The sequence below is a fragment of the Plodia interpunctella genome, chromosome 13 (assembly GCF_027563975.2).
Source record: "Plodia interpunctella isolate USDA-ARS_2022_Savannah chromosome 13, ilPloInte3.2, whole genome shotgun sequence".
Classification (NCBI taxonomy): domain Eukaryota; kingdom Metazoa; phylum Arthropoda; class Insecta; order Lepidoptera; family Pyralidae; genus Plodia; species Plodia interpunctella.
Genome location: NC_071306.1, coordinates 9,303,853 through 9,320,923, shown reverse-complemented (window position 1 = coordinate 9,320,923; position 17,071 = coordinate 9,303,853). Strand labels below are relative to the sequence as shown.

Below are 17,071 nucleotides of genomic sequence, written 5' to 3'. Positions count from 1 at the left end.
GGTAGTACTTCGTTAATAATTAATGGGTATAATTATAGCATTTTCAGGAAGTACGAAATAAAATATGCATGCTTTCTTAAATATTTTATTACCTTTTAAAAGTAAAGAGAGACCACTAAATAAAATTTGATATTTCTATAAAACTAAACATGATATGGAAATGCTCGTCATCACACTTATATTAAATAGAAAAAAATATTATCACAAAAATCCTAAATAAATATTTTAATCACAACGTTTAACAACTGGGCAAGTACTTTAAGTAGTCGGTTCAATAGAAATAACTATTACATTTCTATGTTTACGCACGACGATGGTCAGAGGATCCAAACCTCATTAGCCGCCAAAGAGACTAGTAGTGAAATCGTGGAGGAGAAACTCTTCATTCGCAGTGTCCGCACATTTTGTGAATAATGGTTTATCGGGATAGAATTTATACGAATCCAGTAGCTGCCAAAGTCTATTTGGCACTATATAATTTATTTTTGGCACAATGCCACACACTAGATATCCGATTTAAACAATTTAGAAACATAAATACCATATTTCATCTAGCTTTAACTAATTTTTACTCCAGATGTAACACTATATAAGCGCATTCTATTAATCAATAAGGTTATAGGTTCACATACATTTTGCACTTGTATCAGAACTAATGAAAAATCTAACTATTATAGCACAGAATACTTCATAGACTAAACACACACTCAAATTTTTCTTGAATACATGATTTATTGTAATGCCATGAAGCCTTGAGTAGATATTTATATGTATAAACATCGTCAAACGATTAAATAAGTAGCTTTTATACCTAAGTCAAAACACATTTTTGCACATAGTCTCCGGTCTTGGGGCAGTTGGCATAGAATGATAAAAAACAATGTTCACTCGTAAATAACTAAGCGGAAGTCCCGCTCCACGTTGTCCACGTAGAAACCGTTCATGTACCGGCTGGGCAGAATGTCTGACAGCTGGAAATTTGAAAAGTTAAAATTGATTTTCTTTTTTTTTCTTTTTATTTCTAGGTATTTAAATCTTTTCAGCCAAGCACGTAAATAAAAATGGAATGGTTTTATAGAAATAGAAACGCACTGTTAATATTGTAGGTACCTATGTAAAAGTTTTTTCTAAGAATTTATTAAAAAATTAAAATGTCATCTCATAAGTCAACAAGAAATTTTCACGTATTTTAAAAGCACTACCTTCTTCTTTTTATAATATTACGGAATGAATGCTCAGCTGAATGAATATCCAAATAAAAGGTCTATTCATGTGCTTGACTAGATTATGTAGTACCTGTGCTTACCTCAAAAACATGTGTAGATGTGAATGAACAAAGCCTTGTATGTTCATAAAAGAGGTTGAAAAAATACAAAACATGTTCATAATTTATCACAGACGTCTTTAATTCAAATCTATAAATTCATATATTATTCAGTCCGAAATCATTAATTTACATAATATTTACTTAACACAAATATTTACCATTCATATATAAACTTTTAAAACACTACATTCACAAAATTATATAAATCGAAATTTTTACTTATCTACCTATCATACGAGATATATTTGAGATAATTAAAACCATATTAAATGCAGTCGAAGAAATGCTATGCACAATATCTGATCCTCACAATAAAATTATTTGTATGAGAGCTACTGATTACTACTTGTACTAAAACTCGGCTGGGTTAAATACTCAGCTCGTATAACTCGACCGTAAATTGAAGCGAGAGGCGTTTTGACCGCAGTCAATCACAAATTACTTTTCCAAAAAGATTCAAATACTTGGCAATGATTGGCCAAGGAATAAACTGTCGAATTCGAATGCGTTTCGTAGCAGACGGCTTTGTCGGCGCCTCTTGTAACTGAAGTCGAGTGTGTTCTTCTGTCAAGTATCTTCTTCCTCCTGTGGGGGGGAAGGCTTTTCTCAAGCCGCCGCCTGCCTCACACTCCTCCCCAATCCAGGCTTCAGACACTATGGAAGAAATATACATACGGACCTTGACTAACTGGCAATCTAGTCTGACGACCTCTGTGGCTTAATGGTCCTTATACCGCTACACCAGAGGTCCCTGGTTCGATCCCAGGTCAGGTCAAGTTCGAAAATGGTATTTTTCAGAGTGATTTAATTTCCTCAAAAGTAATCATCACTTATGTGACAAGACCAAAGGAGTGCGAGGCAGTGAGTTTGAATTGCACTTCCTTGGGAGATCATTAGTGCCGTAATTCAGTATAAAAATAAATAAAAATAACATAATAATATAACACATACATAACAAAAAAAAAACCTAACACTGGTAAACTGAAGAGGGCGCTCCAAGCTCACTAGCACCATCACATCACATTTCCATCGATTTCAATAAAAGAAATAAATATTAAATTACCTATACCCTATTCATCTCGGACTGAGACAAAAGGTAAACAAACTTTGAACAAAAAATCAACGAGAATTATTTCTCATTATTCCATTGTTAATTTTGTTCTTACTTTCTGTTAATGTTAAATTTTTTGTTGTTGTTGTTTTTTAATTATTAAAATTAACAAAGGAATAACGAGAAATAATGTTTTTTTTTGTTCAAGGTTTGTTTACCTTTTGTCTCAGTCCAAGATGAATAGGGTATACGTGGTTTTAATGAAGAATTCCATCTATATCTATACATATAATAAAACTGTAAGACTATGTATGTATGTTTGTACGTAGGAGATATTAAAGAAAAATAAATATGGGTGGTCGTTATGGGACTAATAGAAGCCAAAATATTTCTTTTTTAGAATTTTTGTCCGTCTGTTCGCGCACTGCTGGATGGAATGTTATGTGGTTTTGACAGTTGTACAACATATGGTCTAACTTAATATCTGGTATAGGTTTCATCGCGTTACGTTGCTTAGAACCCGAGATATTGACAAAAATAAGTTACGGGCTAAATATACGCGGGCGAGGGCGTGCTAAGTCAGTAATTAAATCGTATTCATAATTTTTTCCATAGACAAGATACAAGGCTTTGTTTATTTCAGGTATTTTTATGAATGGTATATATATAAACTATATACATAGGTATATTCACTAGCTTATTAAAGATTAAAATTACTATGAGAATGAATTTCAAAAAGATGAGACCAAAGCTAAGACAACAAATACAATAAGAAGTATTTATATTTGCCAATGGCAAGTAAATGTATGTTTCTAACGCAGCAGAAACAAGCTTTTTACAAAAAACTTGTGGCATTTAACAACCGACAAAAAACCAATGCCCGTGCTGTAAACGGTTCACGAGTTCCCTCTAGCGATCGAAAAAGGTCGAGCCTTTTAGCCCTTTTTTAAGACTCGCCGCTTTATAGCGAGGGCTAGAAGGCTAAAAGGCTAAATAGCTCTTAAGCCCTCGAGGCTAATTGTATTTATGGCTTTTGAAGGCTCGAGCCTTATAAATTTAAAGCTTGCGAGTCTTTTTTAAAGGCGGGCTTTTTTTCTAAAATTGTTCACTAAAAAAGGCTTGAGGCTTTTTAGGCATAGGCTTTTTTAAAGTCTTTTTAGATATAATATTATTTGACACTATTAGGTACTAATTAGGTCTAAAGGTGGTATCGATGATTGGTTTAAATATAGCAAAAACATAAACAATTACATAATTTTTGGTACATTTAATAATAAAATATAAAACCAGTATACGTTGACACTTGGTTATAAAGATTTACTAAGTCATAAGAGGCCAACTTAAAATAGTCATTGTTCCAAAAAGAAAAACAGCCGATTTTCATTAGGTATGGCAATGAAATGAAATTGTAAATAAATAAAGGATGTGTTAATAAAAATACAGTATCATATTTAAAAAATATAAAAATGAAATTAAACGTAATAAATATAACCAATGACACAACTTGGATATCTACTCATTTTCATTGTCGGAATCATCAAAACTTGGCAAACTGATATTAGCCAAACTGTCTTCTTGGCGTATTTTTCTAATGAAATCCAGAATCTTTGAATACGTCATCGTGCGTTTTTCTGGAGGAACACGGTCGAGCTCAAAAGCTAATAATTTTGCAAACTCTTTGTTTCTTTGATCATTTGGTTGCTGCTCTGAGCACAGGTGGATATCGTCTACCACTACCACATTCAATTGTGCTCGCACATCGGATGAGTCCCATCGATTTCTTTTATATATGGCACAATCCATAATATCTTCTTGTCGTACCTGTACTCCTTTGTCCAATTGTTTTTTTGATGATGATTCTGGTTTTAACTTTTCTTCATTTAAAGATAACTTCCTCTTCTTCTCGCGAGATAAACCAGGTAAAATACTCGGAGAACACGGAGGAGACCCGTCATCACTAGACATTTTTATTATATAATAAAAATGAAATGTATTATCTTAACGAGCCAAGAAATCACAATTGCTAATGATTAACAGATTACAAAATAGTAAAAATATCCAAAAAGTTGTGGGTAGGTGAAATGTTGACCTACCCACAACTTTTTTGATATTTTGGATATTTTTTTTAAACTTCAAGTTACAATATAATATATTGGATCTTTAACCACTGCGCATAACATATCCAAAAGAAAAGTGATTAAAAAGAAAAACATTCTTTAAAAAAAATATTTATTTAATTAGAGTTCCATCTTTAAAAATACTCGACTCTTTTGAGGATTAGGTTAATAGAAACGTAATGAATTATAAATGAAAGTTTTATTATGTATTATAACAGTTTAACATATTTTAAATCAATTAATGAAATAAAAAAAGCATAGGTAAAACATCGTTAGGTACGCGAACATTAATCACCAAAAACGTTTAGCCAGGATGAAAGGCACATTGAGGATTGTATGCTTTTATTACTCAAACGATTCCTTTTCTTATTGATTAAATTTCCAGCTTTGGAAAATGACTGTTCACTGGGAACGCTTGTAGCTGGTATACATAAAATATCAAAAGCCATCTTTTGTAAGCGTGGTAAGTTTAATTGTTGGTTTTTCCACCAGTCTATTACATCAGTGTCTTCGGGTTCAATCGGTAGGGATAAATATTTTTCCAGCTCATTATTATCAAGTCTTCTTTTTTTATAAATTGAAGAAAAAATATTGTTATTGACTCCAGATGCACCGGAAGATTCCGATAGATCGGATTGCTGTTCAGCTGCTTGATTTCCAAGATTGTATCTGGTATTAAAAAGTAATGTCATAGAAGTGAGGGGATCTTCAGTACCATTGTAATTTTCGGAGTAATAATCATTTTTTAATCTTGGATCGAGTATAATAGAAAACATAGCATACTCAGTGCGTAGCAAGGGAAAATATTCTTGCAATTTGTTGAGCATGGCTCCAGAAATTTTTTTCTTAAGATCATTATCCATCTCCTCGGCATTAGAAAGTCGATTCATTAGGACGTCTACTATAGGTACTACATAGTAAATACTTGGGTATTTTGACTTAGATAGTAAAAGTGTGGCATCGTAAAACGGCTTTAGCAAGTCAATCAATAATTTAACATCAGCCCACATGATTTCTTCAATATTGGAATTTCGAAATTCCCTATCATTCTGACAAAGATCATTGAGAACTGCTTTCATTTTATATGCACGCTCAAGCATAAGGTAGGTCGAATTCCACCTTATGTTAATTTCTTTTAGTAAAGCTAATTGCGGAATATCTAATTCTGCACACTTTTCAAAATAGGTCTGCTTTTTTTTAGTGGAAAAATTTATTAAGTTAACAAGTTTACTCACAGCTGAAATAGGCTCTTCAACTTCTTTTAGACCTTTCTTTACTACCAAATTTAAAATGTGTGCCAAACATCTAGTGTGAATCACATCATCATAATCATCATTACATAAAGTCAGTAATTGTAAACATTTCACATTTACTTTCTCGTTATCTGTAGTAATGGACATAATTCTTTTATGTAAAGCATATAAATTGAAGATTTCTACAATTTTATGTAATATCTGTTCAGCTTTATGTGGATACGGTATTAAATCGAAGTCCAGGATAAATGACTGTAATGCACCATTATCTATTAAGTGCGCAGTAACAACTACGTATGGTTTGTTCGTGACGGAGGTCCAAAAGTCAAAAGTCAAAGAAATTTTATTTGTAATCATTTTGATTTTCTCTATAACTTCAGGTTGTTTCTGTTTAAATAGTTTGTGAATGTTTGATTTAAGTGACGTTGAACTTAATGGCGAGTATTTAGGATTTATCTCAGCCATTAATTTTTTAAAATGTTCTTCTTCTACAAGTTTAAACGGATGGTTGCCGTGAACGATAAAATTAAGCACTAGTCGGTCATACAGTGCCTTTTTATGTTTGCTCAATGTCAATGCAGAAGTATTGCTGGTTGAGGTTGAGGGGCCTTCAATGCCTTCATGACTTAGCAAATGATTTTTTAGCGTAGAATGTGACGATTTTATCGAAAATGGTTTTTTACATATTTTACATTTAAGCCCACTGTCATTCTTCGTGTAATATGTATTCCTCAGCTTTTTATATTTTTTTTTAGGATTCGGAGAAGACTCAATACTCACATTTTCTCTAGAACTCGTAAATGTGACATCAGTAGACACATCCAAATCACCATCAAATCCATCATTTTCCATTTTGGCGCAAAGATAACGAGTAATAGTAACCAACGCGCTAAAATATAATTCCAACCCAATGTTTCAGTTCAATTGATGAACCAGTATTTATTTACGATATTAACCGCAACACAATATACTAACAGATATTTAACTTAACACATTTCCTGGTCATGATACGAACAACAATTCGAATAGAACGATATTAAAACGAATGAATGACGTAAATTAAACCGGGCATCCAGCAACGCATAAGAACAAATATACCTACCTACCCTCACATTAAAATATTAAACACCACGGAAATAAGTATTTTTCTTTGTCATTTCCAAGATAATAATGGCGAAATAGGAATCGATGTTATTTTGAAAATTGTAAAAAAATAATATTCACGTAAGTACAAAATTAATAAAATACAGTCTTATTTTTAAAATAAGTCTAAATTTGACTGGCCTCGTGGCGTAGTGGTTAGTGACACTGACAGATAATCCGGAGGTCGTGGGTTCGATTCCCACCCAGAACAATTGTTTGTGCGATGAACATGATAATTTATTCTGTGTCTGGGTGTTTTATCTATAATATGTATGTATTTAGAAATTTATATTTATTAATTGTTTTTACTACCCATGGCGTTATATGAATGTAGTGACATATTTATTATTATTAGCCAATGTCCAGCAGTGGACGTCCATCGGCTGAGACGACGATTTATTATTATAATTAATATTGTAGCCATCGCTATAAAACGGTGAGTCTTAAAAAAAGGCTATAAGGAGCCTTTTTGACCGCTAAAATGATAAAACTCTAATTACGACGCCAGTCTTGTAAAAAGGCTTTAAAAAAAGCCTAGGCCTAAAAAAGCCTTAAGCTCTTTTTTAGTGAGCAATTTTAGAACTACTGTTTCGTGAGTCCGCCTTTAAAAAAGACTCGCAAGCTTTTAATAGGGCTAAAAGGCTCGAGCCTTTTCGACCGCTACAATTGTGAGTCCGCCTTTAAAAAAGACTCGCAACTTTAAATTTAGGGCTAAAAGGCTCGAGCCTTTTTGACCGCTAAGTTCCCTCGCTTTGGAGTCGATCTGGGCTGCACCATCAGGTCATGCCTATCATAACATTGTCATGGAAACTGAAGTGACATGGGAAATTTCAACTGTGTACGTCAACTGGAAGTAGGAGAAATCTAACTTGCAAGGTTTGATTACAGACAACGGGATAGGTGAAATGAAAACCTTGAAAAGTTAAGCTTAAATAAAAGCTTAAAAAAAGTAAATATAGTTCTGTCTTTTCCCTGTCTATTTCTCATTAATAATTAATGGTTTTACACTGATATGATCCATGAACCTTATGGGAAACCTCTAGTAAAAAGCTGAATTAATCTAATTAACTCACCATACTGGAAGAGCTCCTGGAAGGTTCCACTTCCATCGCTTCCTCGTCTTCGTCAAGAATGCAACCTGAAATCAAAAATATGAAATATATTAAGCATTATTGACGATCTCGGTAGCGCAGTGGTAAAGTGCTTGCCTCTGAACCGTGTTCCGCGTTCGATCCCCGGTCTGGTCATGATGGAAAATGATCTTTTTCTGATTGGTCCGGGTCTTGGATGTTTATCTATATATGTTTTTGTTATGAAATTTAGTATCGTTGAGTTAGTATCCTATAACACAAGTCTCGAACTTACTTTGGAGCTAGCTCAATCTGTGTGATTTGTCCGTATGTATTTATTTATTTGTTTGTTTATCCTAGTGGTTAGATAAACACACAAAATGTACTGAACACATGTTTCCGGGTAGAGTATAACCTGGAATAGCAGACACGGTACTTTTAGCGGGAATAAGACCACGCCATATCACCCCGTGGATATCGTAGGAGGCGATTAGGGGACACATAGCCCAGGCAGGTTATAGGAAAAAATAACATTCCCAAGGACGGCAGGCGGCCAGTTGTAATCTTAGCCGAAACTTCATACTATCAAGGGTTATCTTTTACGCTAGCTGACCCTAGGCTTTACGGCGTCACAGCTCCGGAAACATAGGAGATGAAAGACAGAGCAGATTCCTAAAATTACAACGGAAGTGAGGAGGCGCGCGACACTATTTACGATTTCCCATATATCATAGATACCTCCGATTTCACACGCGATTTTTGTAATGAACCGCGTGGCGATGTGGTAAATATCCTGCTTGTTTTATGTATTCATCTGAGCTTGCATTATTCGATCTACGACATATCGTAACGTTAATGTAGGTCGCAAGTGAAAAAAAGTTGATTCAACAAAATTTTATCATCAGTCATAATAAAATAAACACACAGATTAAAATTACTATAAATATTTCTACACGGATTTGAGCAATAAAGATACAAACGTCTGGCTTTCAGGGCAGACAGACAAAATTATCATTTTTGTTTTATCTTATTAGTTCAAGTAGTGCAGAGCGAACATCGTTAGTTAAATATACATATGTTACTTTTGACGAGAGAAGGCACATTTAGAGGGCCGTCGAAGACGTATGCGCATCTATAAAAGACGGGTTACACTCAGGGGGTTCCGGCAAAAGTGAAAACTTGTAAATTAACGTTGTACATTTTTGACATCTTACGAATATTCGATCAGAGGGGTTAGTGGGGTTTTGTATTTGACTTTCACTATCGAATCGATTCTAAGTGAGACGCAGCGAACCAATCACATTGCAGTGTGGTTGTCGTTGCCTCACAATGACGCAATGTGATCGGTTCGCTGCGTCTCACTTCGAATCGATTCGATGGTGAGAAGTGAAATGCTAATCTGCACTTCGCCCACAGGTCACGTGTCCTGACGCGAGTTTAACATTTTTTTTCCCATCACAAAGAGTGCACAACGTCACTAAAGAAGTTTCTACTTCAATAAAAAATATTAAGTGAAACGCCTTGAACGCCATCTTTCCCTCCTACCTTTTTTCGTGGAACGTTTTTAATAAGAGACATTATTAGCAAGTGCGGATCGACCGGTGTTGACACGGTGGGCATGACATACCTCAAGATTAATGTGAATGTCTAAACAATAATTTGATAATAAAATTACCAACATAATTGTATCACCATTTTAAATACTCAATAAATTAAAATCTATAACAGATAAAGCCGGGTCCGCTGCGCCATGTTTTGAACAGAACATTTGTTCAAAAATTACAACGATAAAATTATATTTTTGAACAATGTTCTGTTCAAAACATGGCGCAGCGGACCCGACTTTATCTGTTAATTCATATTCTGACGAACATCTTCGGGTGGTTGTATCATAGATTTTGTGCGCTGGATTCGCGCCTGACTATTAGCAAACAATGTATTTTTAAAACAGCTATCTATAATAATGTTTCTTAGGAAAAAAAGTCAGATGGTGCCAAATAAGTATTCGGTTTTTTATGTTAACATTAACTGCTAGTATTTCAGTGTACTGTCTTAGTCTCCATAGGTTTAACATATAGAGAGACACTTACCTCCATGAGGTAATGTGAGCCAGAAGTTGTTCCTTAACGTGTACCAAATCCCGGCCGGTATCCTTAGCCTCGCATCCCCATTCACAGACGCTGCCAATATTTTCGCCGCGTCGACCAATAGCGAAGCTCGCCAACTTGATGCGTATATCAGCTTCATGGAGGACTGTGCGGCGGTTGAACAGACCATCGGGAAGAGATCCGGGTGGCGGCGCAAGTTGTAGAATGACACATCTGCGGAGGATGATATCAGATTTGAAATATCTAATATCGTTGTACGTACACTGTCTGATCCTTTCCCAGTACATAAACTGCTGAAATAAGATTTTAATCTACAGGAGTAATAAACCTTACTAAACTACCTTTAATAAACCTTACATATTATAAAACAAAGACCTCTACCGCGTCTGTCTGTCTGTCTGTTCGCGATAAACTCAAAAACTACTGAACGGATTGTCATCCGGTTTTCAACTTCAAATAGATAGAGTGATTCCTGAGGAAGGTTTAAGGGTATAATTTATTATGTTTTTACCAGAGCAAAGTGCATTATAATTTTGAAGTATTTCATTTTTATAGAGTAGAATTTGCTCGCAGCCTCGTCCGCGTGAATTTCTTACGAGAGGTGTACTATTTTTCTGGATGAAAGGTGATCTTAAGCCTAAGTGTTTTCTTATATTCTTTTAAATACATAGATTAAATTTAATATAAGACAAAGTGACATTAAATACTTGTGTCGATAGATTCCGGATAACCTTTGACAGCTCGTACGTTACTACAGACTATAAATACAGTACAGTTTACGATAATAATTGATTGCAGCTGCTATTTCATACAATATTCCAAATCTAGACACGAGTTCATACGCAATAATACATCAAGCTATGAGTGAATAATTATTATTATTTCCTGATTGGGGCGCCAGCGCAAGCACTAGACGGGCGATCGGTCCTCCCCATAGATAAAATTAATATATTTCTTTTATCTATGGTCCTCGCAATCTGGGGCCATTTCATCAATTTCCAAAGGCTACAAGTGAAAGAAAGCACACTTTTGCCTTTAAAATATTTAGGAATTTATCTGTTTAATATAAATTAAGAGTGTCTTGCATGATTATGGAAACAAAACCAGGAAATAAACATATTGCATCTCCTCTTCATTCGACAAATCGCCCGCCAATAGAGGAATGACAAAAATAAATTGTTGTTTTTCAACTTTTCACGGCGATGTGCTAATTAGTAAAAAATAAACAAGCAAAGATAAATCAATAATAACCTCTATATTAAGATACACAAATAAAATACTCAACAAATAGATCGTTATCATGCGAGAGTCACAGGTCAAAAGTTTGAAGATATATGGTGAAGGTATATCAGACATTAATATTGTTTTTTTTTTTTAAATGACATGTACCTAATAGTATTGCTGCTTTATGCGTATACTAGCTTTTGCCTACAACTTCGTATGCGAGTAAAAATCCGTTTCTCGTGGTAATTTCAGGAAATCCCTTCTTAGTGCTCCCCCACACTGTCCTAGGAACCTACACACCAAATTTCAGCTTTCTACGCCCAGTAGTTTCGGCTGTGCGCGTTGTCTGTCAGTCACTCAGTAACGCAAGAGATATATATATTTCGTAGGACATATATATATTCCCACGGGAACAGTTATTTTTCCACATTCCACACAGTTGACCACACATGCCTATGCATGTGTGGTCAACCCGGAAAAATAACTGTTGTCTAGTATAATATAATGTCTAGATAAATAGATAATAGATGAAATTCGTGGAATTGTCATGACAGTTTTCCTGACAATGCCACGGACCTGGAGGACCCGGGTTCGATTCCCAGCACTGGAAAAGTACCCTATATCACTGGGTACTTTTTACCGCGGGCGGAGTCGCGGACAAAAGCTTGTAAAATATACAGGATGTTAGAAAATACCTATATATTTAACCACCATTATGTAAAACCCTTGTAAATGTAAGAATAAAATAAATACCTTTGTCCCAGAAAGATGTATTCTATATAAACCACTAGCTTTTGCCCGCGGCTTCGTTCGTCGTAATTTTTCCGGGATGTAAGGTACCTTATATCCAACTCCATACTTCAAACTACATGTGTGCAACATTTCAAGTAGATTGGTTGAGTAGATCGAGCGTGAAAAGGTAACAAACTTACTTTCGCATTTATAATATTAGAATTAGAGCGATAGGGGCCGCGTCAAGTGATTACAACACTTACATTGTTGATATGATTAGACAACTAATATTCTGACCTCTTTATACAGACTTCCTTGTATTCATAGTCTGTATCTTTCCATGGATACTAGGGTCAAGTTTAGAGATTATCGGTGGAGTCAATTGTTAAATATCTTGTTTTAGTTCCTTTGCTTGACCTTAGTATCTATGGGAAGATTAAATTAATATATATATATATATAACTCTTCCGTTACTGACTGACTGATAGACAACGCACAGCCGAAACTATTGGGCGTAGAAAGCGGAAATTTGGTGTGTAGGTTCCTAGGACAACGTAGGGAGTGGTAGGAGTAGGGAGTAAGAAGGGATTCCCTGAAAATCCCACGGGAACGGATTTTTAATTGTGGGTAAAAGCTGATCTTGTATATAAATACATATATTCGTATGTCTATTGAAAACTAATGTACCTAAGATGTTTTGATATAACGTGTTTAATGTGCTGGAAGGCACGATTGCCTTCCAGTTTCTCGCCGATATTCTAAGTTTCTCCGTGTCACAATGTATGAGATACCGTTTTTTTAGCCTATCGATGTGTCCCATTCGATGTCCCAATGCATCCCATTCGTATTCCCACAAACCTCTGTCTATCTGTCCGTCTGTCACAGTGAAGAAATGAGAAATGCTAAGACATTAAAATACTGTTTTGAAAATAATGAGATGAAAAATTTTGGAATCGAGCGGGTATTGAACCCACGCCCCTGCTCTTAATTAAGTTAAAAGCATGTGTCACAAATACAAATTCATTTAAATACTAGGTGTTGCTCGCGGCTCCGCCCAAAACACGGACACACAAACACACTTTCACATTTGTAATATTAAGTAATGGATTATATTATTGTACAACATTTTGACGACCTCGGTGGCGCAGTGGTAAAGTTCTTGCCACTGAACTGAAGGGTCCCGGGTTCGATGACCGGTCTGGTCATGATGGAAAATGATATTTTTCTGATTTTCCCGGTTCTTGGATGTTTATCTATATATGTATTTATTATAAAATATAGTATCGTTTAGTTTGTATCCCATAACACAAGTCTCGAACTTACTTTGGGGCTAACTCAATCTGTGTGATTTTGTCCTTATATATTTATTTTATTTATTTATTGCCTATGTAAATACTAACCTTGAGGTTTCCTATTGAGATAGAACACGAGCTTCCCCTGCCACAAGTCGACCATAACGCCTATGATGCTGCCGCGACAGAAGCCGGTCGTGTTCCGCGCCACAGTCGCGTTGTGCTTCACGGCGCCGGTGTACGAGAAGCCGTACGACTCGCCGTCCTTCCCGAGGAACGAGGTGAATTCGAACTGGGAGTCTGATGTGTTAACTTTGTTTGTGCCAAGACCCACCATCTGCAACAAAACAGAAAATGTTCTGAATTATCATTTTCGAGTCTCTCTTTCTCATATTGACAGGGAGAAGTGGAGGAGGCTGACATGCTGTACAGACCCCACATAAAGTAGAACAAGGTAGGTTGATGATGATCGGCATGAGCGTTTACCCGGCTTCTTCCTCTGCTGTATAGCGTCGGAGCCCGAGTACGCTTTTCCATTTGTCTTGCATCCCTAGTAGCGAAAACACTGGACGTATTGTTGGCACGCATATCCTCCTTGGCAACATCAAGCCAGCACTTTTTTTTTTTGAGTGTGTTAGTATGCCTGACGGCTGTCCTCTTGTGCAATGCTATTGTTGTCTACGCTGCTATTGGTCGCCTCGTACGATATCCACGGGAAGTTATGGAGTGGCGCTATTATAAGGTGGGAACCATCTCATGTTTTGTTGCCTCTTCACGCTCTATCTAATCACCCAATCTTCTTGAAATTTTGCATACCTACATGTACTTTTAAGGACATAGGATACCTTTCATCAAAATAAAAAGTAAAAGCTATAGTTCGTACTAAATAGGACAAGACTGTAGGGAAAGGTGGAACTAAACAGGCGTTCATAACAATCAGTTTTGGTGTTGGCACACCCGCTCTTGACATTGGGCGTGACGCCAAACGAAAGCGCGATGTAAAAAGTAATTGCGTGATACGATTGCGTATTGTGTTTAATTTACATACAAAAACTGAGATTCTTCTGTGATTATGTATTCAGTTTGCACGTGTTTGTGTGTTTTCTAATGTTCGATTGTAAAGCTTCGTTTCGGTTCGCTACGACTCTGCTGCCCACTAAACGCGTTTGTATAACAGAGTAGCGCTCCGTCTGCGAAAACTCATGTCAAATAGTCACTCATGGCAAATAAAATCCTATAGTAACAAGTATATCTCTGTGCTAAATTTCATCAAAATCGGTCTGATAGTTTTAGTGTATCCTTTACACAAAAATAAAACTTCTTTTTTTATTTCTTTTGAAAATGCAAAAGGTTTGTTTTCGCACGTGGCTTCCGTGGATATCGTATGAGGCGTATAGGGTTCTAATAGGAAAAATAGCATTCTCAAGCAGCATTTTTCTTTTTCTGATTGCTCCGGGTCTTGGATGTTTATCTATATATGTATTTGTTATAAAATATAGATATACCGTTGAGATTTATTTATTTATTGACGTCAAGCAGACGACCGGTAGTCACAGCCGAATCTTCAAAATGTTATGGATTATTTCTTATACCTGAATGTCCTAGGTCCACTACCTTGGACATTCAGGTATCCGTAGAATCCCTGGAATATGTTTACAGATTTGATGTAGTATAGATACTAGAACATATTTTTCACCTTACCATTATCAGCCCACAGATATCAAACACACATAGCGCCAAACATAGTTAATGATAAGAAATAAGTGTGACAAAATTAGTAGACAAAACTACTGTCTGAGTGACCCAGTTGTGTGTTATTGACAGAGATTCAAGTTCGGTGACATGCTCTTTGATATGCGGACGAGAACTTGTTGCTAGGGACTAGACAAGTGACAAGTTTTTTTTTCTGAAAATTAGCAATACAGATTACAGTTGCCTATAACAACAAATATACTGCATAGTATTAAAAACAAAGTCACTTCCAGTCTGTCTGTCCCTATGTATGCTTGGATCTGTAAACCCTTAAAAATCTTTTGTCTCAAAATCCATTATATTGTAATATACTACATATAAATGAATTTTCAATAAATCAAGAACAGCTCATGCTACATATACATGTTAATGTGTGACATGTAAACATACTTTCACATTTTTGTATATAGTCTGTGATGTTTTTGCAGCCAAATGGCTGGCTACTTTTGTTTATATTTAGAATATATCTGATAGTTAATGAAATAAAGACAAGTCAAATATAGGCTACCGCATATGAAGCTAGGTCCAACAGCTAGTGCAAAATAAAAAAGTAATACTCACAATATCAGTCCCGTAGGTCTCCGTTAACATCTTGACTTCCCAATAGTAGTGGTGGTTGTGTTGCAGTGGTGTGTCTCCCTTCACCACAGCCGTGCCTGAGCTGTAGAACGGATGGAATGTCACTTGTTTCTTGTCATCGCTGACAACCACCAGGCTCGAGCTGCTTGCATCCGGGTGCTGCCATTTCCACTCGCTGACTGAGTTTAAAGAGTAAAAATGATTACTATTTGAGGCTAAGAACTGGGAGAAGCTTTTGCACAGCTCTGGGGCACAAAAAGTAGCGAAACGAGTCAAATACTGAATAAAGAAAATCATTGTATGTGTCGGAAACTCGAAATGAACTATGAATTACTGTCAAAGTAGTTTTTAGGCAATCTGTGAATCTTGCAACCTGCAAGGCAAAAGCCCTTGTTTCTTTAGTACTTGTAAAATCATATTCTTCTTGTTGTTCTTTACGATTATTCTGTAATATAGCATAAAAACATGCAGCAGTTAGCTGGTCGATTGAACAGACTTCGTCCGTGTCCAATAAATACCTAACCTCTATGTAGAAAATAATAAATATGCAATAGATGGAATTAACATAATTTCATTAAACGTTACTTACCATCGTTGTCCTCGCCACAGGAGCAGTCGTTAGGATTATTCCAAGTTACAGGACCTCTGGTAGACCAACAGCTACAATATGGTTTTGGATGTCTGTCTCTACTTGACGACTTTCTAGTTGGACCAATAGGCATTAGAACCATTTTGGATTTCACGAGAAGTACAAAAACACACGTTAACAACAGCAACAATGAAAGCCACGGCAGTTACACGGACAAAAACACTTGCACGTCAATATTAGTAAAAAATTCAATAGATACAATTCAGCACAAAATAACAACACAAAACTGAAGTTAGCCGTTGTTGCGCAAGTATTTTATAGACTTTCCGATTTTCGTTCAAAAACAAAACTCTTCATTCTCGAATTGATCTGTTCCATATCTTATGAGCAGTCTATCATGAAAATATTTTTATTTGCTATACGATTCCATGAAAAAAATACATAAAAATAAATGGTGTAGTGCGGTGCGTATTAAAATATATTTTTTTAATGAATTATTTTGATTATTTTTATGTCAATAATATTTACATATGTATATTACATTTGTGAACGGCTATAATAGAATTTTCCGGAAGTGTCTAGATGCCAAGTAGGTAGCCGAAGCGGCTTATTCAAAATTATCTATGTTAAAAACTATGAAATTTATTTATATTTATTTATATTCTATTAATTTTATCTAAACTGTAAAATAATAAATCTAGATAAACTTAATATATTTTTTCTCTTTAGTTAAACTACTGATACATAATTAAAAAGAAATTTGAATAAATGCATCCGGAAATGCAACTACACATTCCCATTCTTTTAATTAAATAATTGTGTGAAATAAATTTA

The 17,071-nt window shown here is 35.4% G+C and overlaps 1 protein-coding gene across 2 annotated transcripts; it reads right to left on the bottom strand.

The window, feature by feature from the left end:
- Positions 1-71: 71 nt before the first annotated feature.
- On the bottom strand, positions 72-16,536 carry LOC128674735 (SPRY domain-containing SOCS box protein 3-like). 2 transcript variants are annotated; one of them, XM_053753585.1, is made up of 6 exons: positions 16,238-16,536; positions 15,631-15,827; positions 13,426-13,654; positions 10,052-10,282; positions 7,965-8,029; positions 72-971 (listed from the first exon to the last, which is right to left on the bottom strand). In XM_053753585.1, exons 1-6 carry the CDS (start codon positions 16,377-16,379, stop codon positions 885-887), a joined length of 951 nt encoding a protein of 316 aa, XP_053609560.1. In that variant the 5' UTR covers positions 16,380-16,536; the 3' UTR covers positions 72-884. The 2 variants fall into 2 exon arrangements, with proteins under 2 accessions (XP_053609560.1, XP_053609561.1); XM_053753586.2 differs by lacking the exon at positions 72-971 and adding an exon at positions 1,386-1,981 and having other exon boundaries at positions 16,238-16,535.
- Between the last annotated feature and the right edge of the window lie 535 nt (positions 16,537-17,071).